We start from the raw sequence: 27,974 nt of genomic DNA, 5'->3' as shown, positions 1-27,974 counted from the left end.
AAGAGAGGGGGCCTAGCAGAGACACTTAGAGAATTAAGAGCCAGTGACAAATGAAATGAAATCATATATGGTGGGGGGATCCTGTGCAATTATAAAGTTAATTTGCTAAAGTAATTCAGTTTATGAAATTAACATTTATACTAAACAGTCAGAGTGCACATCTGTTGTGAAAGGTACAATGTACCAATGGTTGCAATTTTATATGGAATCTGTAAATGTGAATTTATAATCAAAGTATAGTCATCTTAATGAGACATCTTACATTTTCTTAAATAAGAGACCTCCAAAGAAATTTAAAAACGTGAAATTTGGCTCCAAGGATCTATATAATTTTTTAGGTAGGTCAATTCATATGTAAAAAAACAGCTTCCTAATTCTGATAATTATCTGAGCTTACTGATTTTTATTTTCACAAAACAACCACAAACATACTTTGACAATGAATAAATCTATTTGTAACCTAAAATATTCTGTATTGGAAAACTGATATGAAAATAAAAACTCTATTTCTTAAATTCTCTTCAGTCTTTCTCCAAATTAAAACCATATTAAGTAATGAAATCTATCCATGATCATCCTGAGGCACAAACATACACACACACACGTGCACACACTTGTTCTTTATTGACCAAGAAAGTCACAAGAACCTTCCCTGTCTTTTTTTCCCCCCCAGTACTAGGAATCGAACTCAGGAACCTGCGCTTGCCAGGCAGGCACAGCATAGCTGCGCCACATGCCGGCCCTTCCCTGTCTTATTTACCTCAGCCCATTCTGTAGAACCCAAAAGTCCAAATTCTTCTGCATCCCAGCTGGCAAAAATGATAGTTCTCCTAGGTCTCCAGCCTGTAATCATTAACAGACATAGTTAGACACATCTGTCTAAAAATAAAGTGAAATAAAGTCATATCATGGCATTACCTACCAAAACAATGCTACTGACCTCTATTTATCAATTTTCCAAGACTCTGGGCTATTTCTTGCAAAACTGCAGTCCCAGTGGTTGGATCAATACCTCCAAACACCCACGAGTCCCGATGACCTCCCACAATAACGTACCTGTCTGGAGAATAATGTGTTCAAAAGAAATTCAACACTTTATAAATACTTGTAATTTATGTCTTCAGTCAAACTTCTTCCCCTTGTTTGAGTTTCTTTCATAGAAAACACTATCAAGTTAAAAAAAAAAGAAAGAAAACACTATCAAGTAAAATCTTTCAGAGTTGTAGGATTTTTCCCCAAAATTTACCAGTTTCAAATCAGTCAGAAAAATATCAATTGTTTAATGAAATTTATCTTTTCTTATTCTTAATCTTTGTAAAAACAAAATGCTTTAAAAATTTATTAACTCACCAGGTTCCTCAGATCCTCTAATAATTCCAATTACATTGTAAATTCTTGTAATTTTATTGATGTTATGAACATGCATTTTAACTTTTCTAGAATTTCAAAAGGAATAAATTATTTCATATAAAGTATTACATTTATAGTTTTCTTCCAACTTTTATTAATTAAAATCTCAAAACTACAGAAAAAATTGAACAATGAATTCCTATGTATCTGCTGCTCGCATTCAATAATTACTAATATTTTTGAATCGTTTTCCAGGAAGTTGCAGACATCATGATAATATACTCCTAAGTACTTATGTATGCACCCTAAAAACTGATATATTATACATTCTCTCTCCCTCACAGCTGTATTGTTGGTATCTATTTACAATTCAAAATATATTATATGTTAAGTATTTGTTCTAAAAACTTTAAATGCACTCCTCTTAATTGCAAAAACAAGGATGACAGTCCTTTATGTAATAAATGATAAAACATAAACTTGTTATTTGAACATTTACCTTTTCTTCCCATTAAGTTTATTGGTGCATTTTAAGTATACAATTCAGTTACATTCATCATTGGAATCTTGTACCTTTACATGATGCATCTTGGTTCTTATTTTTTCCCCATTCCCCTGCCTTCCTTCCAACCCCTCCACCCCTCTCTATTTACAGAGACTTTGTTTCCATTTTTTCCTTTTCTCGTATTTTTTCTCTCCCTTCTTTCCTTTCCTCTACCTCTCCCACTTCCTCTACCCCTTTAGACCTTTTTGGTGATTGATGTACACTACCTTATAGGTTTATATACAGGCACTCTAATGTTCAACAATGAAAGCATCTAAAGAATATATCCTCACACTAATGGGTGATTGTGATTAATAGGTAAAGTTTTTTTCCATTTTAAGGCATTAAGTAAAAAAAATTATTTTTGCTACTGACAGATAAAAATAATAACAAAGATCTGAGAGTGTAACTCAGTGGTACAGCATGCACTTAGCATGGCAAGACTCTGGGTCAACCCCTAACACCAAGAAAAACATATTAATAATAGAAATGCAGAAACATTGTATAGCATGTTTCTAAAAATATGAGCCTAAAATCTATGATTAGTAAGTGTCCCAAATTCATTGATATTATGTCCTTATGTCATTAAATTAAGAAAATTAAGAAAGGAATAATGGAAGAAACAATTAGTGAGAGAAAAATATCTGTGAAGTCTAAACATGAAAATAAACATAGGCTACCTTTGCCTCCAGAATTGTCTGAAAAAATGTTTATCTTATTACCACTTCAAACTCAATGCGTTCCAAATAAACTGAACTCCAGAATATATGCTCCACAGCACAGAATTCTTTTCCCTAATTTTTTCACTGCTAAATACCCAGAACCTAGACTGGTGCCTTGATTACAGAAAATAATAGATATTTGTGGGATGAATGAGGACACTCCGGTAAGGAAAAACTGGGAAACATCCTAGCTCGTTCAGCATTGTCTTTAAAGACTGCTCTACAACTCTGTAGAGACAGAACTTGTAAAATGATATTAACAGTAATTCATGTCCAGTGAAATGGTACCCGTTAGGGCTGGGGATTTAGCTCAGTGGTTCCACCGCCTGCCTCGCAAGCGCAAGGACCAGATTTCGATCCCCAGTACCAAAAAAACAGACAAAAAGAAAAGAAATGATATCTAGTGAACATTCCATTTGAGATCTCTCCCGCACTGTGGAAGGAGCCAGTTTTCCTGAACTTACACACATTTATTTTGACTTTCCTGATGACGTGACTATTTTTAGTATAATCTTTGAGTTTTCTTTTGAAACAGTTTTAACACCCTTCCTGGCCCTACAGCCCGAAACTGTACTAATAATTAACAAGGAATAAATTAGCTAATAAGTTAAATAAATCTGTAACACATGTTCATTTTATACTTATATGATAGTCTTTTGTAAATTTTAGGAGGGCCCTCTGGGATGTCCAATGGATCCATCTTGCAAAGAAATGGGTGGTTTAAACCCATTTGTCGTATTGTCCTTTGGCTCCTGGAGATAAATCCCAGCTTTGCTGCCACTCTCTATGTCGAGTTGCCGCGGGCCAAGCCTGAGATGGCCCTTCGCCTTCTCCTGGCTCCCTTTCTCCTCCACAGATTAGAGAGTCAAACAGACTGACTCATTGTAGACCCAGTATGGCACAGCCGCAGGAGACAGTTACATTGTACCCTTCCCTGTTCCCTTCCTGCGCATGTCCAGATCACGAAACAATCAGGCTACATTCAGCCTAGGCCACGTTGGCCACTACCACTATTTGGCCTGCCTTCTCTTCCTGTTTGCCTTCCACTATAAATAAAGAGCGCGTGCTCCAGGCAGCCATTAGCTCCCGAAAAGCTGTGTTTCTATTTCTTGCCGGCTATCTTCATCTCCCACTGCTATCCCCTGCTTCGGACCCTTTATGCTGTGCGGGTCATGGCATCGAGTGTCATTTTTTCTCTACTGATACTGTATTTTATTTCTGTTTCTACCTTGCTTAGGGCAAGAATAAATTATGCTTCATTTGTGGCAGCAGTGATAGGGAATTTAGTTTTTGTGTAATCATTTGGTAATCTCTCCAAAAGTATTAATAGATTATCAAGATAACTGTGGGGAGAGAGATAAGACAGGATCTTGTTTTTCATGTTTGTTGTTGCTGTTTATTGTGTTTTTGTCCATTTTGAAGTCAGATCAATCAAGAACTTCATACCCACAGTGAAGGAGAACAGCTTTTTAATATCTAGACTTTTTTAGATTTCTTACACTTTTGAGTTTACTTCTGAATGATGACTGAAATTATAGAACTAAACCTATATGTTCTCTCTGTTTATGTGCTTCTGATTGTAAATCAGAAAGACCTTTACATTTCATTTAATGAGTATGTTATATTTTCCTTCCTCTGCAGAGTATAAATAATAATCTCTTTAAAGATACTCTGTTTTGATTACAGACCTAAACACTTATGCAAATATTTATAAAATTCCTATTAAATAAAAAAATTTAATTTCTAATATTTTAAATATTCTGGAATAAAAAGAATATCAGGAGCTAAAAAGCACTCTAAGAATTAAAGCTCACAGAATTAAGATAAATTGTTAGAAAATGAGACTAATTTAATAACTTTGTTTTACTAAAAACAGCTTTATCTTTTCTGATTTATCATTTCCCACTCTGCCAACTTGTCAGGCAAACCAAACTTCTTAAAAGTCCTGTTCATGTCATGATCCTCCACAATGCTAGAAGCTGATCCTGCCTTCTTTCACCCAGTGGAAAACTTTTATACTTTCCATGAGACAAAGCTCAACAGACATAATTTTTATAATCATTCCTCTTCTATGACGGTGCTTTGATGTGTTAAAAGGAATAATAACTATAATGATAAGTCCATTGACCCTTGTAGTTACAAAATTTACTCAGTTTAACCCATTTAACCCACATGGTAATTGAATAGCTATTGGCTTCTTTCTCTTCTCTTTTACTCCTGCCCTTATTTTAAAGTAATGTTTTACATGTATAGGATTTTGAATGTTATTGGACAAACTATAGCATACTTTAAGTGAAAAGTGAAGTTTAAAAAAGTCATTGTTTGAATTGTTGAGCCTATAACTCATAAAATTTTTGAGACTGAAAAAATATTGTGATATCACTAGAAGAATAATTCAGTAATTCATTTTGTAAGTACTTCAGTAATATAAAACGACTGTTCACAAGTAGTAGTAAAAAAAAAGATAAGCAGAATATATCTGGTGGAACAGTTATCCTGACATTTTTCTGTTGAATTATAGGACTTTTCCAGGCAATTACAGTAAAGCAAAGTTACCTGAAAGAATTATTCCCTGTTAAACCAGGCCCAACATTGTAAGTAACATTAAGCATTCCCTTCCAGCTCTCATCTGGTGGAGCAAGTCCTCCCAAGTGGCTGTCAAGAGAAAATGAAATGAAAAAAAGAGGCTGAGCATCACAGTTTCCAAGAAGAAAATTATGAAGCTGAGGATAATATTTCACTCCACATCTAAGAACTATTTGTTAGGGCTGGGGATTTAGCTCAGTGGTTTCGCCGCCTGCTGCGCAAGTGCAAGGACCCGAGTTCGATCCCCAGAACCAAAAAAGAAAAAAAAGAACTATTTGTTGAACAAGTTATCAAAAAACCCTTCCCTTCTGGAGCTTACATTCTAGTTAATGAACCATGACTAAGACAAATAAGTAATGTAGTAATACAGTACTTTATGTCAGTGACAAGAGCTAAGAAAAAAAATTAAATAACAAGGACTGATGGGAAGCACTACTCTTAACCATAGTTATTTATGTAGGGAAGCAGTGAGTTGAAGAAATCCAAAATATGAGAAATTCATGATTATTTTAAGAAGAAATTAATTTGTAAAGAAGTTGATGATTACATGTAGACACCTACAAAGAAATTATTAAGTTCTGGTACAGACACTTAAAAAATGGAAGTGTAAAGGAGAAACATCAGTAGTGGGCCAGGGATTTAGCTCAGTGGTGCTGCACCTGCCTTGCAAGCACAGGTCCTAAGTTCGATCCCTGGTACCAGAAAGAAAAAAAGGAAGAAAAGGAAGGGAAGGGAAGGGAGGGGAGGGGAGGGGAGGGGAGGGGAGGATCAGTTATAGAATACAATCATTTTACAGATAAGGAAATTGAATCATTGTGTAAACTGGGCCACGATCACATTTTTAAACTATAGGTCAGGTATGACTATCTAAGGAAATTCAACTACTTGAAAAAAATCTCAATTCAGTACTGATTTCCATCTTTGGACACAGTATTACATTTGAGAGTTTCATTTGTGGGAAACAGCAATGTTTTATTATTTTTTTTAGTCACTAAACTGACTGTTCTCTTTTGATATAAAATGAGTATGCTCTATTATTCCTATATGAAATTCCTTTAATATAAGACTTTACCTTTAACATAATTAGGTTATACTTATTTTAGATCAGAAAGTGGACATCTTAGGGTAAAATATCTTACTCTCATATCCAACTAAAAAACTATACCGTAATAATATTTCTGCATCATTATATCCAATAGGATGTACAGGTATTTGAGGGATTCCCATTCCTTCTTCAACATTAAGTCTGAAGGTGTACTCTGCAAAATGAAAATAATTGAAGGATCTGAGAATGAATCAGAAATTTCTTATAGTGCTATTATAAATTTTCAACACATTTGCAATTATATTCAAATTAAAAGTTCCCCAAATAAAACAACTGTTTTACCTAATATGGCCTGTTTGAGTCTACAGTAAAAAGTAAGTCACTTGCATTTTAAGATAAAGTCAATTATAGAGATTTTAGATTGTTAACTTTAACTTCACATAATTCTCTTGAACTTTTCAAGAATATTTTATTTATTTTAAGAGGTTTTGAATTCTTAGAGAAGCTTCAATTAACTAGTAAAATTTATTACAGGATGGTAGGGTCAGGTTGACACCAAAAAAATTAGTATGATTAACAAAAGTTAATGATAACATATGATCATCTCAATATACAGAGAAAAAGCATTTGATAAAATTCAGCAACGTGAATAAGTCTCAAGATAATTATGGTGGCAGAAAGAAGATCATCGACTGCCCAGAGGTTGGTATTGAGGAGGCAAGAAGAATTGGGAGGAAGGGGTCACATGGAAATAAGAGGAAACTTTTGAGGGGTAATAGATATGCTCATTAGCTTGGCTGTGGAGATGGTTTGACATATATCTCAAATTTTAAATATTACATTTAAAATAACACTTTTAAAAACCCATCAGGCCAGGCATGGTGGTCATGCTTTAATCCCAGCACTCAGGAGGCTGAGGCAGGAGGATCACCATGAGTTCAAGGACAGCCTGGGCTACATACTGAGTTCAGGGCCAGCCTGAACTGCATAGCAAGACCCTGTCTCAAAAATAAACAAATAATAAATAAATTAATTAATTAATTAAAAAATTAAAAAACGTTATTTTTAAAAATAGAAATGTATTGGGCCGGGATTTAGCTCAGTGATTCTGGCACCTGCCTCACAAGCGCAAGGTCTTAAGTTTGATCCCTGGTACCAAAAAAAAAAAAAAAAAAAATTGGGTAATAAATGTCTTCTGACACTCTTTAAAAAAAAAAAAATAGAAATGTATTGTGTGAATTTTTATACCAATACTGCTTTAAGAGTTATATAAAATGTTATAAAAATAGAAAAAATAAAAATAGAAATGTATGATCTAAAGAAGCATAATTCCTGAAGTTACTCACAAAAATCTAAACTCTGTTAAGAGCAATTATTACTTTGGGTATGAAAATCAGTTTCTGAACCTCTCTACTAAAGGTAAAAGAAAAGTATCAGCTGAACATCCCTTTCTCATGCTAACTCCTCATAAAAATTTAAAGCTAAAATAATACAAGGAAATGTATTCATTCCAAGCAATAGTATCCAAAATTATATAAATGTACACAATTTTAATTTTACTGTAAAGATGTTTGCTTTTATCCCACCTAAAAGAGCAAAGAGTAATTTTGCAAAAACAGTAGAATGACAGGCTCATCCCTTACCTTTAGCTGGATAGCCTGGAGTGAGCAGGTCACCAGCTCCATTCAGATTTAACACATTTCCTCTCTGGGCTGCAGTTCCAGGAAGGTTCCATCCTTTGGGATAGGGCTGTACCCCAGGGGCAAAGTAGTCAGCTGGATCTGAGTACAAGACGACTCCTATGGCTCCAGCTAGCATAGCATTTTTAACCTGCAGGAGCAATGTGAATCCATAATATAGATAGGGCAAATGACTGGCTTATTCATGTAAAAAAATAATTTAATAATGTGAGGAAAGCCAGGTGCGATGGTGCATGCCTGTAATCCCAGCACCTGGAAGGATGAGGCAAGAGGATTGCCTTGAGCACAAGGCCAGGCTGAATTACGTAGCAAAGGAGGGAAGGGGAGGGAAGAGGAGAGGAGGGAAGGGGAGGGAAGGGGAGGGGAGGGGAGTAAAAGGAAGGGAGAGAAGAAAATTTAGACATTTGTTTATATAGTATCATGACATGCTCAGTTGTCTGGCTTGGAAAGCAGTTTCCTGTTGGTATACCTAACAAACATCTGTTTATTTTTCAAAACTCTAGACAAGTTATCACCTTTTCCATGAAACATTCTTATTTTCCCAACTGTGCAAAGTTAATGTCTCCTTTCTTCTTTGTACTTCTTGTTTTTACACATTTTTATTATAGGACAAATCACAGTGAACTCATATCTTTTAAGTGTCTCTTTTAAATACTGAGGGAGTTATTAAGAACACAAACCATCGCTTCCTCGCTTTTAACTACTCGCCCTCCAAAATTTCACACATCATAAAGTAAGCATTTTATAAATATCTGCCTAATTAAACTGATTTATAATTTTATGCAGAACAGTCTTAGTATGTAAAAAATTGTCTAAAGTGTCTCTGTAAGCATCTTTCTAATAATCCAAACTGTTCAAGAATAGGAAATTATATCCTGTAAGATAACCTAATTCTTCATTATCAGAAGTACTGTAGCAAAAGACAGGTAAATATCAGTCTTGACTCACTAAGAAGTATTCTAATATTGAGAAAGGACTCTGTTGCAGCAGTGGAAATATATCTTGCAATTGTTTGGAAAGTCAACTTGATTATCTTTATCAAGATTTTGAAAGAACATACACTATGGTTCAGCCATTCCATTTCTGAACAACTGTACTACAAAAATCTTCACAAAGCATGATATATATGGAAAAGAATATTCACTGTACAAATAATCATAGTAACAAATTCAAGACAAGATAAATATCCATCAGTGGAGATGATTAACTAAATGGCTTATTGGTGCTGTGAAATATTTTATCACCATTTAAAGTAGTTAAGTATTTAATAAACGGCTATACAGAAATTACTGATACCAGCCACTCCTAAGTGCTTTCAAACATAGTTACTTAATTCTAATAATGACCCTGTGAGACTGGTGCTATTATTAAGCATTTCCATTTTGTATATGGAGCAACTATGTCACAGAGAGGTTAAGTAAGTTGCTCACAGTAAAAGCTCTAGACAACAGAGGCCCCGAACAGACCCAGGTGGTATGGATCTATGGTCTTAAACTCTGCTACTGCACTATGTTATACAACTCTCAATGTGCTAATAGAAGACTATCCATAAACTATGGCTGAGCACAAACATAAACTAATGTTACATGCAGCATATAATGACCTCTGTTTTAAAACAAGAGTAACTCCATTTACATGTATAATGTAGATTCATACAGAGATATATTCCTATTATACAGAATTAGATCTAGAGAGAGCTACTAAGATTATATCTGGGCAAGAAAACTGGATAATACTGAGGGAGGTTTTCATTTTTAGTTCATATTAACTTCTTTCAATTAAATTTTAAAAAGCAAACATTACTTTTGTAATAAAAATAATTTCTTTTTAGATATGTGAGGGAACATAGAAATAAGATTTTCTGTGCAGCTATGGCAAACAGCAAAGAAAATAACTTTTAAAGCAATTTTGGAAACTGCTAAAGCAAGTATTTATATTTATAGGATCTCTCCTCTCTCCTTCCCTCTAGAAAAACAATACTGTACTTTATTTCCTCTGAAGATCTTCCCATATCTGGCAATGACAATCTTTCCAGTGCAATTGATGTTCATCTCCCTTTCTAGTTTGAAAAAGTCTTCGGTACGAGCATAATTCACATATACTAGATCTCCCTACAGAGAAAAGAAAAAAAATATATAATACTTCTAAAATTAAAGAGACAACAAAGGTAAATTTGTTCCACAAAACTGCATCAGTTGAAGTTTTATTTTCCTATTTTTGATTAATAAACAGACCTATGAAATTCTGACAGTCTTCAGGAAAACCTTTCAAAATTCTGAAGTTGAAGAAAAAGACTATATAAGCTATCTTTTGAACAGTATATTCTCTTTCGAAGAAATTATCACTATATACTGAGCCACAAAAATTAGAGTAATGTAATTTTTTAAAAAAACCCATTATGTTTAATTTCCAACCATACATTAAAAACTTCAGTGGTATGACCTATAAAAACAGATCTATACTTCTGTAAAAAATTGAAATTAGTGGAAGAAAGTTTATAAAAAAAAATCTATTGCCTTTAGTGAATTAAAAGAATGTTCAGAAGTTTCTTTATTATTTCAAAGAATGGCATCTGCTTCATTAGGGTCTGTTTTTAGTGTTTTTGTTATATTCTTTTCTTTTTCTGATAGTCTTTTCTGTTTTTTAAAAAGTTTATTTTGAGGGCCAGGGATTTAGCTCAGTGGTTCCACCACCTGCCTCCCAAGCACAAGGACCCAAGTTCGATCCCTGTTACCAAAAAAAAAAAGTTTATTTTGATTTTTGTTGAGTGTTCATAGTACAGAAAATCAAGCAACAGATGATCATATATGATTTCCAAGTAAAATTCCCTTGGTTTTATTGTACTACATAAGTTATACAGCAAAGAAACACTTAAAGACTTGAATAAAAAAATGTCTTTCATTTTACCTCTGGAATGCCTTGGGGTGAAAAAGCATTATATGGTGGCACAATATTTGTAACATTCTCATATCCATTTGGTGGTGGTTCAAGGTATGATGTTTTGAAAATCTAGCAAGAATTAAATTATAAAGTTTGAGAGAATAATTCCAGATTGTTATTAAGGCATAATGAATTTTGTCCTGACGTATACACTGAAGGTTAAACATACTGAAACTAGTTTCTATAATTAAATAGATAAATTCTGCTGACAACAATGAGAATGAACTTTATTATTATTGTCTTCAAAATAACAGACACTCTTACAAACACACGCAATCCCCAGTAAATGAATGCTCTCTTATGAAGTGTAAAGACAGGGCTTATAAGGCGCTCTCAGGCTGCAAGTGTAGCTCAGTGAAGACTCTAGGCTCAATCCCCAGCACCACACAAATGAGTGCACGTGCACACACACACACACACACGCACAAAACACTGCTGGCGAAAGTGACACTTTCATGTTTCTTCTTTTTCTTCTCCCTTTGTGAGCACTTTTCTCTCATCTTCATTTTAAAGTTTCCTCATTTTTTTGTCCCTAGTCCATTGCTCACCTCATTGCGTATTCCTGCCATGACATTTCATTGACTATGAAAATTTTGCCAACAGCAAATATACTTATGGTGTCTAGTTTTTCATACTTATATATTTAATAGCCTGATGGTTATTTAGCTCTAATTTACAAACACAACATGTTAAAATTTATCTTTTACCACCCCTAGGCCTCCTTCTGGCTCTATGTCCTCTATCTCTATTAATAGCCTAAATTGGCCACCCATATTAAAGAGTCCAGGAGTGTCTTGAAGTCTTTTTTTTCACTCCTTTCCTCCAATCACTAATCAACCCCAGCTGATACACTTCCTTTTCCCCAAATTCATCTTTTTGCCTCATTCCTGCTAACATTCTAATTCAGGACTTCATCATCTTTGAAGTAACTATTAATATCATTAACTGCAACTCATTGCCTAGTGGAGATATAATCTCCAGACTGCCCCATCTACCTAAAATGCCTTTCTAACTCATCTTTCCCCTGCTTAGGATTTGTCATTAGGGCCCAGAAACTAAACCTGAAGTTTAAGCTCTTAGAATAAATCCTTTTATCATCTGCTTCCAGAACTATCTACTGGTTTATTTCTTACCATAACCCAGTTTGTATTTAATACCCTTGAAAACAGAAAATTTTTAAATTGTATCAATAATGCTAAGCTACTATATGTTTCCAAGCTTTTGCCAGTATTTTCTTCTGCCTAGAAGTCTGACCTTGTTTTTTCACATGGTTAACGCCTATGCTTTTTCATGACCCAAATATCAGCTCTTTCAAGGAGACTTCTTTCTCTAACTCCCAGGCTGGGCTGAATGACCCATCTCTGTGTGGCATGAAAGCCCTAATCATATTCTTCAGAGCACTCACCATTTTGATTTGAAACAATGCATCCCATTTTCTGCATCACCTTACATAAACAAAGGAACCGTATCTACATCTTTATTCTGGCCTAAGGACCTAGCACCATGCCTAATACAGTAGACACTGAATAGTTTGCAATTTATTAACTTTTATAAAATGTGTGAATTCTAGTGCACTATTAAAAAATTCTATTTTTACTTGGCCCTGTATCCCAACCCATATGAAAGCACAGAATTGTCAAATATGAAAGCTGCAACAATCTGTATATCACCTCAATTCCATGTTCATCCACAATTGATATATAGTTAGTATTTGTTTCATTAGGGTAAGACAGGAGAACATCATAATGAACCAAGTTGGCTGAATCTAGTCCAAATTTTTTCCACTGGGTTTGGATTTTCTTGGCAAGTAGTAAATTTTGTTCTGTTCCTGCCAAATGGGGAAGTTTCGTAAAAGAACTAAAATGAGAAAAACAAAACAAAACAAGTAGAAGTTAAAGAGTACATTCACATGATATATGTAAGAACTATTCTAAATGTATCACTCATTTTTAGGCATTACATTACCAATTCTATACGAGATATATATATTAAGGCAGCCAGAGAAACCAAACTCTAGTTATGCAAGTTTTTTAATGTTTTATGTATAACTGCAGTTTTCATGTCATGTTCCCTTAGGAAAAAAACACATTCCATGGCAGACATAGTCAGCAAAGGGCCCAATATGAGAAAAATATCACATTTCTATACCAATTATGAAACTTCTTGCCACTTATCAGTAAATAAAGGGCATTTTAAAAAGGTAAAAGACCTTAATGTTTGTCAGAAAACAGTTGGGCATTTTTGTCTTTGACTTAGACACTTCTACCATTGACTGTATCATGTATGCAGTTGCTTATTTATGTAATTGAGGTTAATGTCTAAGCATTTTTATTTCTATATTCTCTAGTGTACTTGGATCTCCTTTATATTGAGGAAGAACTGACATGTTGAACTGAGTTTGGGCAGTGCTATCTTGGCTCTGGGTGTGTATTAGTCAACTTTTCACTGCTGGGACAAATGCCTGACATTTAGAACTTAGAGGAAAAGAGGTTTATCTCAGCTCATGGTTTCAGAGGTTTCAGTTCATGGTCAGATGGCTCTGAGGCAGAAACATTAAGGTGAAAGGACACAGCAAAGAAAAGCAGCCAAGCTCATGGCAGCCAGAACGCAGAGAGGGCAAAGAAAGGCCAGAGATGAAGGGTCAGGGACCAGATCTTATCCCCACAGTCACCCCTCCATGACCTACCCAGAATCACCCAGAAGTGTGCTTTATTAATCTCCTAGGGGTTTCTCAAGCCAATCCACTTGACAATCAAGATCACCTGTCACAGGGCACCAAATGAATTTTAGCATGTAACTGACCTCAAAAATACTGAGAGTTTGCTTTAGGTGAGTACTTCAAAACACTTTCCCAACCATCACACCTACATCAATACAGCAATAATAAAAACTTATGTATATTGGTTTCTAAATTAATCAAAGGTTAACCAAAATATGTATAGCAGTAAAAGTAAATTGACATTTGACTCTATGCTGAAAGGCCTCCTAGCACTTTCAAATGCATTATCTCATTTAATCTTCAAAACCATTCTTCCTTTGTCCACAGTTTGCAAACAAGAAAACTGTATTTTTGAATACTTTGTTCATAACATAATGTTACAATTAATAAACTCCAGGCCAGAAACTGAAATTATAGTTGTCTGATCTTAAGAAATGGGGATATTTCTCAATAATTCTTCTGATCTTATTACCCAACTGCTGAAAATCCTACAGCTCCCTACATCCTGCATTCTATAGTTCTTGCTCCAGCAGGGCATATTAGGGCCTTTCCCACCTGGACCCTCCTTCCACCTTTTCAGAATCATGTTTCTACTGCTCTTTTTATAAATTTCACTGCTCTGTCATTAAATATACTAAATGACTATGCTCTCTCCTACATTTTTGCCTTTTCACAACACCTTCCATCAGACATTGATATTGTACCACCCCCCTGAATTTCCCTCCAACACCCTTTCCCATCTGAGAGCTATTAATCACCCACAAGAATTCTTCAAACATTATCTTCTCTGTGAAGCTTATCCTCTCTAAATCATTAAGTGAAAATGTAGATTACAAACGTTTGTATCTTAAGTATTTGTTTTAAAAAGTGCAAATGTATCCAGACAGAAGTCACTTTATATCCACAGAAGAAAAACAGTGACACTGGAGTTATGAAATTTCTGCGTTACATACTTCATTATTTTCTACAATGAAAGATTAATATCCGTGCAATTAAGGAAAAAGAAATATATTTCCTTAAAGTAAGATGGGGAATTAACTATGAACCTTTACCTTCCATGATTTAGAGAGCTCACTGAAATGAAATACAGAAATGAAAAAAAAAAAGAACAGAATTTTTTTTGCATTGGAGTTTCTCCTCGTGATCGAAGATGGAGATCACATATTAACTTGCTAATGTTGAAGAGAAAAAAAGCACAAACAAATACAAGTTTTCCCTACTGTATGTTTCTTTTAATGAAGAAAAACATGCTATAGAAAATCTGTTAAGATTTCTTCCCATCTCATTAGGCATGACAGGGTCACCCCTTCTTCAACCAACAATTGCTAGACAGAAAAGAATCAGAATGATTGGCTTATGGAGTAATCAAGAGATTTCTGGGCAGAGAGGAAGGACCTTCACTGAGCACATGCCCTACTGCAATGCCCTACACAGTTGACATACTGTCAATAAGTGGTTCAAAGAAATCAAATTGTCCCCACCACCAATCACCCAATCTTGACCCTTTCCTTTCCACCCTAAACTATTTTGCTAAATCCCTTAGATCTACGATTGACAATTCCATGCAATATCTTCAGCCCATTCTCTGAATGTTTGCTTGACTACTGCCTTAACTGGTATCCTTTGAAGACCCAGTTCATCTACAAGTTGTTTTATTTCCCATGACATATGTCAGAGCTAGAAGGCCAACTAGAATCCCTAATTATTCTTATTGGCACTAATATTGTTCCTTTCTCTTCTTTCAAAACTAATAGCTCTTTTTAGGCTACCACCTACTACATCTTCTAGGTACAGTCATTTACAAATCTGTGTGTCTTTCATTCATTAAAGTTATGCTCCTAATGCACTGTACTTCTCTCTATCCTTTTTCTTGCCATCATTCTTGGTGTGTGAATTCTACATTCCATTGGATGCAAAGGAAAGAAAAGTAAATCACAAGAAGATACTTAATCATTTCATACATTACTTATCTATTTAAATCTATATAATATTAAAGCAATTAAATTAAATAGACATATAGTATTAATGTTTGGTCAAGAGGTTTACAGTGTTTTCCTTCTGATGCCTCATGTTATTTTCTAGTTGCTTTCATTGGGACACTGTGATATGTTGCAGAGTTCAGTAGTGTTAACATCTTACCCGGTCTTTTAAATTACACAAATTTAAATATAAGCATTTTATCTCACTTGATATGACAGTGTGTGTTTCACTGCACTGTGTGCACAATGTAACAACAATGTAGCTGCTATCATTCCTCATTATTATAGCTTACTCTGGTTCATCCATGGAAACCAGTATTGAACTTTGTGATCTCAAGACTACAACACAGATGAGGAGCACATACCATACATAGCATAGGCACTTCACTCTGCATATGAATTTTAGAGCTTGGTCTCAGGAGAAGAGAAAGTAAGAAGAGGTAGAAAAATATTTTTAAAAATAAAAAAATCAATATTTTTCAACAAGTTGTTCAGGAATAATTGAATATTTGTATTTAAGAATATCATCAACCTTTAGATCACACCATACATAAAAATTAACTTCAAATAGATCGTTCAACTAAATATGCACACTTCAATTATAAAACTTCTAAAAGAATAATGGAGAAAATTGCATGCAAAGTTAGATATAACAAAGATTATGAAACTTTTAAAATTTAATTAAATGGATCTTAATGAGATTTAAAAATACTTGGCCTTAAAAAGCACCATGGGAAAAAAAAAAAGCACTATGGAGACAAAATACCTAGCCTTCCAAGAAGTTTATAATACATATGCCTGATGTCTTAGTTATTTTTCTCATTTCTGGGACAAAATACCTGATACTCAAAGTTAAAGGGGGAAAGGTTTATTTAGCTCACAATTTATAGAGGTTTCAGTCCCTAATCGCCTGGCTCCAAGGCAGGATGGCACATGACAGAAGGACACCAGTTCTTGGAGGGCCAAAATTAGCAAAAGCAACAAGAGAAGCGTTTCTTTTTATCTTATTCAGACTACTTAGTGTGGGTAGCACTCACACCCTTAATCCTAGTGCCCTTGGGCCTAACATTGCACCATGAATCAATCACACATTCTAGATTCAATCAGGTCTGAAAAAGCTCTACCTAAAACCACATGAGGCTTTGTGGGGCGGGGCATCTAATCACAAGCCACAACACCTGACAAAGGACTTATCTCCAGAATACATAATTAAAAAGTCTGAACAGAGACTTTATAAAAGAAGGTGTACAAATGTTTCCCAGGCACATAAAATCCTGGAGATCACTAGTCATCAGGAAAATGGAAATAAAAACTACAGTGAGTTATCACTACTCACCAATAATAGTAGTGAGTAAATTAAAATTATTGACAATACTAAGTATTGGCGAGGATGCAGAACAACTAGACACACATGGGCAGCAAGGCCAAATGGCACAACCACTTTGGAAATCTGTTATATTTTCTTAAACAGCCAAAGAGGATGGCATTGAAAGGGGCTCAACTTCTTCAAAATCATGATGCCACATTTTCTCTGCTTCTGGACTCCTTACAAAAAATGCAAGAAGAAATGATAAAAGCACTAAAAGGTGTATTTGATGAACACAGCCAGATAACCTGTCTTATTACAGAGGAAATAGTAAATGTTCATCAAGAAATTCAAATGTCAGTCGAACAGATAGATCCTAGCACAGAATACAATAATTTCACAGACATTCATCGAACAACAGCTATTAAAGAACAAGAAATGGTTTTTGACACTTCCTTATTAGAAGAAAATGAAAAGGCAGGCAAATGAGATCATGTGGAATAATTTAACAGCAGAAAGTTTGGAAATAATGTTGAAAAATTTAGCAGAAGAACTTATGCAGACACAGCAGATGCTTTTTAAATAAAGAGGAGGCTGTCCTGGAGCTAGAGAAGAGAATTGAAGAGTCTTCTAAGTCCTATATAAACAAGTCTGATATTGTGCTGCTGCTAAGCCAAAAACAGACCCTTCAAGAGTTGCAACAATCAGTCCATCAGCTGAGATGTACTGAGGCAAAGTTTGCAGCACAGAAAGAATTATTAGAGCAAAAAGTGCAAGAAAATGATGGAGAAGAGCCACCTCCAGTAGCAAATTATGAAGAAGATGCACAATCTGTTACATCTATGGAAAGAAAGGAGAGACTATCCAAATTTGAGTCTATTCGTCATTCAATTACTGGAATAATTAGGTCTCCAAAATCTGCACTGGGCTCTCCATCATTCTCTGACATGATCACCGTGAGTGAGAAGCCCCTGGCAGACCATGACTGGTACCATGGTGCAATTCCCAGAATAGAAGCCCAAGAACTGTTAAAACAACAAGGAGACTTCTTGGTGCGAGAGAGTCATGGGAAACCTGGTGAATATGTCCTTTCTGTATATTCTGATGGACAAAGGAGACACTTTATCATAAAACTTGTTGATCATCTGTATCAATTTGAGGGCACTGGATTCTCAAGCATCCCTCAATTTATAGATCATCACTATACAACAAAACAAGTCATCACTAAGAAATCAGGTGTAGTTCTCCTGAATCCTACTCCTAAGGATAAAAAATGGATTCTCAACCATGAAGATGTCCCGTTGGGAGAATTACTGGGCAAGGGAAATTTTGGTGAAGTGTATAAGGGCATATTAAAGGATAAAACTGCTGTTGCAGGGGCTGGGGATTTAGCTCAGTGGCACCGCCCCTGACTTGAAAGTACAAGGTCCTGAGTTCGATCCCCGGTACCAAAAAAAACAAACAAACAAACAAAAAAAAACCACAACTGCTGTTGCAGTTAAAACATGTAAAGAAGATCTTCCTAAGGAATTGAAAATAAAATTTTTACAAGAAGCCAAAATTCTCAAGCAATATGATTATCCTAATATTGTGAAACTTATAGGAGTTTGCACACAAAGACAGCCTGTCTATATCATTATGGAACTGGTTCCAGGAGGTGATTTCCTGTCCTTTCTGAGAAAGGAGAAAGATGAATTAAAACTCCAACAGTTAGTGATATTTTCCTTAGATGCTGCTGCTGGTATGTTTTATCACAAGTAAAAACTGTATACACAGGGACCTTGCTGTGAGAAACTGCCTGGTAGGTGAAAATAATGTTCTGAAAATCAGTGACTTTGGAATGTCTCGTCAAGAAGATGGTGGCGTGTATTCATCTTCTGGCTTAAAGCAGATTCCCATTAAATGGACAGCACCAGAAGCTCTTAATTACAGGAGATACAGTTCTGAGAGTGATGTGTGGAGTTTTGGCATCCTCTTCTGGGAGACCTTCAGCTTAGGGATCTGTCCATACCCTGGCATGACAAATCAGCAAGTGCAGGAGCAAGGGGAGAGAGGATACCGGATGTCAGCGCCTCAGCAATGTCCAGAGGATATCTCTGAAAGTATGATGAAGTGTTGGAGTTATAAGCCTGAAAATTGCTCTAAATTCAGTGGTCTTGTGAGAGAGCTCAGTATCATCAAGAGGAAAATACCATAGTCACAGAGAGTGCCAAGCTTGCCTTTAGGACTCTGTCCTCCAGCAGAATAATACTGTTGTTCTCCTTAACAATGAGTTTATACCACGTTACCTGCAAACATCTTCTAAGGTTATTTTTTTATTAACTGGGGTTTTTAAAAATATGTTCCACTTTAAAATATGTCAAAGTCAAATTTATTCAAGAAATAGTCCCACCAAGGGCTTTATGCGCAGTCCTACAATTTCAGGCCACTGTAAATAGGACAGCACAGGCTCTAAATGTGTGAAGGATAAAAATATCCATCTTTGTTACATGTAGGACCACTGATGTTTCTCAGAGGTTTTCTATTTCAGGCACAGTTCTCAGGCTGCTGTCTTTTGCCATAGACCTACTCAGTTGGTGCTATAAACGGCATTGGTAATGTGTGTTTGCAGGAGACGTTCCAACCGCAGTTGGTTTTCTGCTCTGCCAAGGGATCATAACTTTAAATATAGTCTTGTTATAATCTTGTATTGGAAATTACTTGGATCTCCCAAGGTCCTTTTTTCTTTTAGGCCAGAAACAAGCCCAGTAAGAACCATCTTGCCCTTGCATTATTGAAGTTGTTGTCCTCCTCCTTGGTCTGAGCATCAGAAAATGATGCATGCAATGTCTTCACAGAATACATGGTTAACACATGGTTAGAGTTTAGGCAGCTGCTTTTAAAGGATGTTACAGAGAGCTGGACAGCAAAAACCAGGTGTGACCAGGAGGGCTATCTGGGAGAAAGAGCAAGCAGAATGGTCATCAAAGTAGAGAATAGAGACATAATTCTGCCTTCTTACCACACTTGGTCCTTCATAAACACACACACACACATACCTATCCCTTTTCTGTTTTCTGCATTTATCCAGAAGGTCCAAAGGAATGTTTCAGGATTTCACAGAGAGAGGCCCTCTTAATGGCAACAACAACAAAAATTCTTTTAGAGACACTACAAGTCCACAGAATAATGGCATACTGCTAGTTAAGTATCTTCATTGTAGAGGAGGTACCCCAGAATGTAATTCCCTTCATTTCTACTCGCTTCCAGAGCTATCATACCCGATTCTGGTTCCCAAACACATTCCTGTGTGTCGGCACACACACACACCTGAACAGGTCAGGAACCTATGAAATAGATGGTTCAGGAGTCAAGTGAATGTTAATGAGAACAAAACCTAGGAATGGCCCTCCTGTTTGCACTTTTCCCCTTCATTTACCCTCATACTGCTCCCTGGAAGTCTTTATCAATAGCTGACACGTATGCAAGCACAGTGCTTAAGGTGTCTTATGTGGATAAAATGTAACACAGAGTTGAGACTAGGATTCTGTTGCAATAAATCTTAGCTGTATGCAAGGAATTTACCCCGTGATCTGTATACAGTTGCCTCTTAGGACAAATACATGTGTAGAAGATGGTCATGCTAAGCAGTAAATGTGACTCAGATAAACATCACTTTAGTGCTTATGTCTGTGTTCACTGAAAGAACCTAAGGGATAGAAAGTTCCTCCTGCCCTCTCCAGCTGCTTGCTGCATGTGAATATCATTATTTAGAACTCACACCGACACTTATGAAGGGTACAAATGGGACACCGAAGAGAAAAATGGCTTGTGTCTATCATTTTAATCTCTTTGCAAATTTGGTACACATTTACTGATTAATGCATTCAGATTAAAATGAATGCATAATAAACTTTCCCTCAAAAGTATATTGCAACACATAAAGCAACTTCTTTGTAATCAGTGTGGTTCTCCCTTCAGTTAAATATTGTAAAGAAGTGGAAATGTCTTTTGATAGCATATACCATAGTAAATCAAAGCAGAGACTAATGAATTAAGGTTAAGTGCCAGCCTTCAAATGAACTAATAGAAGAGTTCTCCTACTACTTTCAGTATTTCCAGGTGAATCTGTTTATAATATTCTTTGCTTGTTAAAAAGAAGAAAGCCTCTCATCACTTCACGACCTCAGCACTAAGCTCTGAGCACAGAGAAAGAATGATAGTTTGGGCTTTAATTTTGTGAACAAGTCCTGAAGTTTAATCTTTGCATTGCAGTATAAAGAGTGAACATGGCATTGACTTTTGTGTTAGGTCAGGCCCCTTACATAAAACAGGACTCTAAAAAGAATAACAAAGAGATTGAAAAAGACATGTTTTCTTTATGTATTAATACCTGAATTAAATGGAATCAGATTTTGTATGAAAATGAGTTTTTCCATTTTACTATAAAGTTAGCATGAAAGTTTACCATTAAAAGAAAGTGTTACCTCTTCTATTACTGATTTGCTTATACATATCAGAAATGTTTTATTAAATAATTTATTTTTCTCTGGGAAAAAAAAAGCTAAAGAGGACTAGGGATGTGGCTCAGGAATAGAACATTTACCTAGCATATGTGAGCCTTGGGTTTGATTTCTAGCACTAGATACACCCAAAACTAACACATACTTATCATTCAGCCCTACCAAGAAAAATAAAAATGTAAGTCCACAAAAAAACTTGTAAATATGTTTATGTAAACTTCATTCACCATAGTAAGAAAATAGATAAAACCCAAAGATCTCTCAGCTATCCCTTGGAATATACCCACACAATGGAATACTACTCAGCAACAAAAATAATGAAGGAATGACACATACAACCAACTGGATGAATCTCAGAATTATTATTCTGAGTGAAGGAAGCCAGATAAGATATGGCACATCCTGTGATTCTATTTCTATAAAATCTAGGGAACACAAATACAGCTATAGTGACATAAAACTGATCAGTGATTGTCTAGGGCCAAAGCTAAAGGGAGAAATAAGCTGCAAAGGTTATGATGGATTATTTTGTGTCTTGATTGAGGAAGTGTTGTGCTGAGTATAATAAACACCTGTAAAAACTCTCAAATGTTTGGTTTTATAGACAGGCAGTTTATTTTATGCAAATCATATTTCAATAAAGCTGATTTTTCAAATGGCACCCCAATGAAAGAGTCTGCACAGAGATATAAATGTTATGCTGACTGCCTCGAGAAGTTTATAAACATTCCCCCGAAAATCACTCTTCATCATGCTTAGAAGCTGAAGAATTTGCACTGATCACTTTTGTTTTCATTCTATTCTATCTGTAAACAACTTTGTAGCAGACAGAATCTGAAATGTTGATCTCATTTTTACTAACTCATTGAGTCTACAATCGCTTCACTTTTCCTAAGAGAACATGATGTGTTTAAAAAAGAACTATGCTGATTAAATGCATGCGTCAGGAACAAAGAATAACATTCAGTTGCAGCCCAAAGTTGCATGAATTTAAACCAACCAGATACATTTTTTAGAAGATGCAATTAGGGAAGAAACACCTACTTCTGTAACAAACTACACATTTCATCCCTACAGATGGCTTAAAGAGATTTTAAACAATCATAAACTACATTATGAGTAATGTATAACTTCACACAAAGACCTCACAAACGGATATAACCAATTTTAACACACTTTCGACTATGCAGCATTTTAAACACTACTTCTGGGATGAAAAATGTCAGACAAACTTACCGAAGAAATGATTTGATATTTTCTGCTTTCATTTCTGATACTAGTTTCCACCGTATACTTTGATGATACCGCTCTGTAGTGGTTGTTTCTTCGAGAGGCTTGATAAACCAGCCTGAGGAAAAAAAAAAAACCCCGCGCACACACACACAATTGCTTTTGAAAAGAACTCTGTCTAAAATTAAAATGAAAAAGACAGAGCCCATATGTACCTAACAAATACATAGATCGTGTTGAAATTATTTTTTAAAAGATCCATATTCAATGCAGAAAACTTTTGAACTCTGAAATGTAATATAACTCTGAGTTGGTCAAGTTTCACTTGAGGGATGTGCTTTCATTTTTCAGGTTAGGAATCACGGAAAGGAGGCATTTCTTACTCTCCCTGCCCCAATCTAGTTTGGAACAGCGCCTGAGGCACACAGAGAGCATTCCGAAATGTATTTATTTAAAGATGAAGAAAGGGCAGTTCCCTGAAGAGCTGTCCATGTTAGCTGATCCTGCGGACTCATCTTTTCCATTGTCGTGGATGGTGACAGCCCTAAGTTGTCTTTTCAACAGCCCTTAACAGTAGCTTGAACTCGATGAGTATCTATTACATTCGAATTTCAGCGTCTAGTTTTGCTGAAATTGCATTGGTTTCTGTTTTTTGCTGCAGTCCTCAGAGTTGCCCAGGAAACCAGTGCCCAGTTCCAGCCCTCCAGCCCCGGCTTTCCCGGTCTCTCGCAGGGGGCAGTGCAGTCAGGAGAGCTAGCCTGAGTGGGGAGAAAAAGGGGAGGCCCGGTTCCTACTTACCCACCATAAAGCCCGCCAGGAAAGATGCCAGCGCTGCAGCCAAGCACATCCAGAGGTACAGTCGGCGCCTGGACCTCCCCATGGCTTCTTGTGCTCTGGGTTTGTGGCCTGGGCTGCTGCTGCGGTCGCTGCAAGACTCGGAGCTCCTGGTGAACAGAGATTGTGCCAGACTGGAAGGTGCTGAGCGTTCAGGAGGCCGAGTTTGGACCTCTGCTAACCTTCACAAGCCCCGCCTCCGCCCGCCCCCAAGGGCTGGAGATTAAAGAATCCAGCCAGTGCCAAGTTTTTCCTGGCCCACTTCTGGAGGGAAGAGAGGAAGGCCTGCCAAAGGAGGAGGCTTTCTTCCTGTTGGCAGGCAACTTCCATACTGTGTATCCTGCAGGAACTCGGGCAAAGCTGGCAGCAGGAGCTGCTGAAAATGTCCCTAGTTGTTTCCTAAAGAATTGAACTACTGCCTCTTTGCCATCCCCACCCCCAAGAGTTATGAATTTCAGCTGCAAATTGCACTTAAATGCTGCTTTAGGACCTCATCCATCCATCCACACTCACACTGATGGTATTGAGTTCTTTCGTTCCCCTCACTTGAACAATCTCCAGTTTCCTCTCCTTTAACTGAGGCTTTTACATACCTGGAGAGGAAATGAATGAAATTAATTTTGACAGGGCCTTGCACTATTATTGACAGCTGGTTCTTTAAATATCATTCCCCTGTCTACCTTTTTGTATTGCCCTCTAATGCATTTCTCTTTAAAAGTGTCTAGAAGGCTTGCAAATTGTAGTGTAAATAGAACTCCTGCACACACTCACCTCACCCCAGGGGAAAAATTTAGCAACTTACAAATGACATTTTATACTTAACCAAAAAGTTTTGCAGCCAAACCAAAATTTCTGAGTGGACTTTGAAGAAGATGGCATATCTTGGTTTATGTCCAACTATTATAGGCAGCTAAGTTAGACAGAAATTGATATACAGTCAGACAGAGAGTGGGCTGCCCAGAAAGTCAGCAGAAAAAATAAAGACGTCAGAATTGTGGCTGGAGGAGCACCTCTGGAAGGCCAGACCCCAAATAAAGATGTTATGGCCAGGTTTACGTGCCTCCCTAAGGGATAAGCAGTAACTTGGAATTATACTATAATTACCACCACCTGGCCCAGTAAAGTCCAGATAGCTATCAGTCACACAGGTGGGTGTGGTCTAGAGCATCTGGACCCATCCCTTTGAAAAAATGCCTTTGTTCTTTCTATGCCTCCTTGTTATGCGACCTGGTTCCCTACTTAATCAATATTAGCAAAGCAGCTATACTTGCAATCTTGGTTATAATTTGACCCACATTGTACCCATATTGTGACTTTGCCGTAGAAATTACCCCTGACAAAGAGGCTCAGTCACAACCCATTTCCAGGTCCCCCACTGTCTCTCAGGAGCTACTCCTATTCCCCAATAGACTTTTCCTACTCTTTAACCTCCTTTGTCCTTTGGAGTTCATTCTTCAATTTCAGAAACTTGGTGTATCTTACATCTAGCGGGTTGGGAGCTGTATTTTCCCCCCTATATCACAACCTTCAATGCATTGTCTGCAGTCCTGGTGGATGGCCTGAAGTGAAGCACCTTTCTCTGCTTCTAACAATGTATTAGAGGCATCTAATCTGTTTCTCTTGAATATAATTATAGACTGGAATACATAGTGGCTTTTCCTTTGAAACTTTTGTAGAATCACTGAAAGTTAGCTTTGCAATAAATATCTTTAGTGAATTAATTGATTTTTAAATGTCTTTATTGGCGAAGCCCAACGGACCTCCAATGCTGCTTGACAAAGCTCCAGCTGGGGGAAAGAAAGCATGGAACACATCGTACCCTCATGTTTTATTTTTTCTTGCCATAATGTTTATAATTGTTACTCTGGTCACAGGAGTCACTGTGTTTGTGACTAACAACAAACTCTTCATGAGGCAAATTGGCAATGATGTATTGAAATCTGATCTGGCTCACAAGTCCCAAATTCCAGTTTCTCTTAGTTCTATTGCCACATTCACTCCTAAAGAAACCTCTCCTAAAACCCCCTCTGTTTCCCCACTACTATGACTCCCCCTCTTATTGCTGACATTCTTTTTACTAAAGGGGTCTTATGAAGAGATTGAAAGGACAGACTTTAGGTGTAAGAAATAGTGGAAAATTGGAAATAGAAAGAATGTTAAGACAGGTAAATACATTAAGGAGACAAGTTACTCAATATTTCTCAAAGTGCTGTAAATATCTCCTGCTCATGGACTATGAACCTGAATGACATTTAGTTAAGATGAATAGAGGTATAGAAAAATAGAGAGCTTGGCCTGGGGATTTAGCCCAGTGGTTCTGGCGCCTGCCTCGCAAGCGCAAGGTCCCGAGTTCGATCCCCGGCACAAAAAAAAAAAAAAAAATCCGAAAAATAGAGAGCTAATAGCAAACTATATTAACCATTGTGCAGTTTCTCAAGGGCCAGCTGGTGACCACAAGTTTGACATTTAGTTGATTAAATCTTGCTTGTACCCCCGCTGATATAAAGATTTTGATTAAGTTACTTTCTGTTCTGTTTAGGTGTGGGTAAATAAGGGGACAATTGTAATATTTAAGTATGTATTCATGATGATCAACAAAATGAAACAGCTTAGAAAAACTGTACTTTGTTTAGCAAAAAATAACCTTTATTTCAGTAGAAATTGCTAAGGCAACTTAAAATGTAAACATGTTCCGCCCAATGCTTCCTAGCTATTGCTTAAAGATATAAAAATAAATCAGACCCTGAGACTTCTCAGAGGGAACCTGAACATTGCTTGAGAAGGTTCTTTTCTCATCGTCGGCCCAGGACATCTCCCCTTCCTACCCTACATCGACATCGACTGCAGCTGGTCTGCGGCACTTTATGTTGTTAAAGTCCCTCCTAACATCAGCACCTTCAGTTACTGGCCCCTTGGATGTCCAATTTGCCATATGATGCCTCTGCTGTTTATTATCTCAGAAATGAATAACTTTCCATATGTATTTTCATAACAAAGTAAGTTCCATAACACACAGCCACAGCACATATGTAGCAAATTAGAATGAAATCATTCAAAAAGTGCAATAGCCAATGAAGTAACTGTATTCCTCAAATGTGGTTTAAAAATCCCTCTGAAGGAGCACCCAGAAGTTTTTTATCTGTTGCATTAACAAAGAATAAAAAGTTTTAAATAACTCTCCTATGTCTATCAGTTGGGACAAGAGTATCCTCTATGCATAAACAATAGCAAATGTTACTTCTGTTACACATAAACATGGTGAGAATTGATAATGTAACTTGTTATTTCTAGACTCTTGACTTTTCCTGTCTGCTCCCAATGGGACTTTGGCTACCAACTCTTATCTCGACCACATCAAAATCATCGCTACAAAAAGGTTTGTTAGAGAAACTGGCAACTAATGTTAAAATGACTTAAGTATTAGTGAAGTTTGCATTCCCACTGCTATCTCAATTTTGACCACAAATTGAAGTTTTATAAAAAAGAAAAGGGTGTATTAATTAGCATAATTTGCCAACTTGATTAATCTTCTCCAACTCTAGTTAGACTGTTAATTCAATCAACATTTACTGAGGAGCTATAGAATGTCATTGGTTCTGCAAAATTCTGAGGATATGAGGCTTACCTTTACAAACCCTATAATACGGAGTGAAGACAAATATCAAATGAGAAATGAAATGTAAAGTTGCAAGAAGGAACAGTATTGCCTGAAATGAGAACGTTGTGGATTCCCAACTAGGCGCCATCTGCAATCTGTATCTTGACAACCCATTGTAAAAGATCCAGTTAGCTGGTTCAACAAGTTCTTTTAGTAACACAGAAGCTGCAAGCATTCAGAATTCCATCTTAATTAAGGCTACTACAAAAAAATTGTTTCTAATCATTAGTATCTTAGCATGTTTGCATTTTCCAAGACACACCTAACAAAACAACACTGTTGACTTATGCTAATACTTTTAAGTTTTTTCTTCAAAGCTAAAAGTTGTAGATGAAATGTTTTCAATTGCAAAACCAATCTCACAACTAAACTACATGACCTGTTCATGACTCAGTGAGCCTGTCACATGAAAAAACTCGCCAATTTCTCCATTCCTCAGGTTAAATTCTCTTATATCTGGACTGTGCAACCCTTTTTTTCTTCTCTCTCTCTTCTTGAATCATAGAAGAAGTAATCTTGTAACTCCAAAGAGCAAGTTTCTTCAGATGGCTGAGTTTGAAAACAGTGTGACATATGTACTAATAAAGTAGTATATGTAAATTCCTTAATAAACATAATTAAGTTTTATTAAATAAGAGATAATGTTTAGCTTGATGATAAAATGGCTAGATATTTTTCAAACCCACAGCCTCACCAGCTGCTGTCTCATTAATTTCATGGTTTGTTTAAAGATGCTGCCTTATCCTTCATGCGAGATGTGTAACCTGTATGATCACTGTATAGACATTAAGCCATTCATGATGTCACATGGTAACATTACCACAGAAATGATACTAGGTTCACATGATATGATCATCCA

The 27,974-nt window shown here is 36.3% G+C and overlaps 1 protein-coding gene and 1 pseudogene across 5 annotated transcripts in view; one reads left to right on the top strand and one right to left on the bottom strand.

Annotated features, from left to right (window-relative positions):
- Positions 1–23,643, bottom strand: part of Naalad2 (N-acetylated alpha-linked acidic dipeptidase 2) — a 43,152-nt gene extending 19,509 nt beyond the window's left edge. For 2 of the 5 annotated variants that reach the window (XR_002390358.2, XM_087212270.1), the window contains exons 1-11: positions 23,422–23,643; positions 22,630–22,741; positions 12,558–12,744; positions 10,855–10,956; positions 9,933–10,058; positions 7,891–8,077; positions 6,368–6,461; positions 5,173–5,271; positions 1,351–1,436; positions 941–1,060; positions 761–843 (exon numbers count right to left, since the gene is read on the bottom strand). Coding sequence is in view for 4 of the 5 variants with exons in the window: in XM_087212270.1 (XP_087068396.1) it covers positions 761–843; positions 941–1,060; positions 1,351–1,436; positions 5,173–5,271; positions 6,368–6,461; positions 7,891–8,077; positions 9,933–10,058; positions 10,855–10,956; positions 12,558–12,744; positions 22,630–22,741; positions 23,422–23,503 (1,278 nt within the window). In the remaining variant the exon portion in view is untranslated. The remainder of the gene's footprint in view (positions 1–760; positions 844–940; positions 1,061–1,350; positions 1,437–5,172; positions 5,272–6,367; positions 6,462–7,890; positions 8,078–9,932; positions 10,059–10,854; positions 10,957–12,557; positions 12,745–22,629; positions 22,742–23,421) is intronic. The other 3 variants (XM_004868192.3, XM_087212268.1, XM_087212269.1) reach the window with 2 other exon arrangements.
- Positions 17,066–19,104, top strand: LOC110346367 (tyrosine-protein kinase Fer-like; annotated as a pseudogene).
- Positions 23,644–27,974: the final 4,331 nt, after the last annotated feature.

This window comes from Heterocephalus glaber, unplaced genomic scaffold (assembly GCF_053883595.1).
Source record: "Heterocephalus glaber isolate CG9 unplaced genomic scaffold, H.glaber_assembly_v1.0 deba00001429, whole genome shotgun sequence".
Taxonomy (NCBI): domain Eukaryota; kingdom Metazoa; phylum Chordata; class Mammalia; order Rodentia; family Bathyergidae; genus Heterocephalus; species Heterocephalus glaber.
Note: the sequence above shows the minus strand (reverse complement) of the source record. Positions and strands in the feature narration are given on the sequence as shown.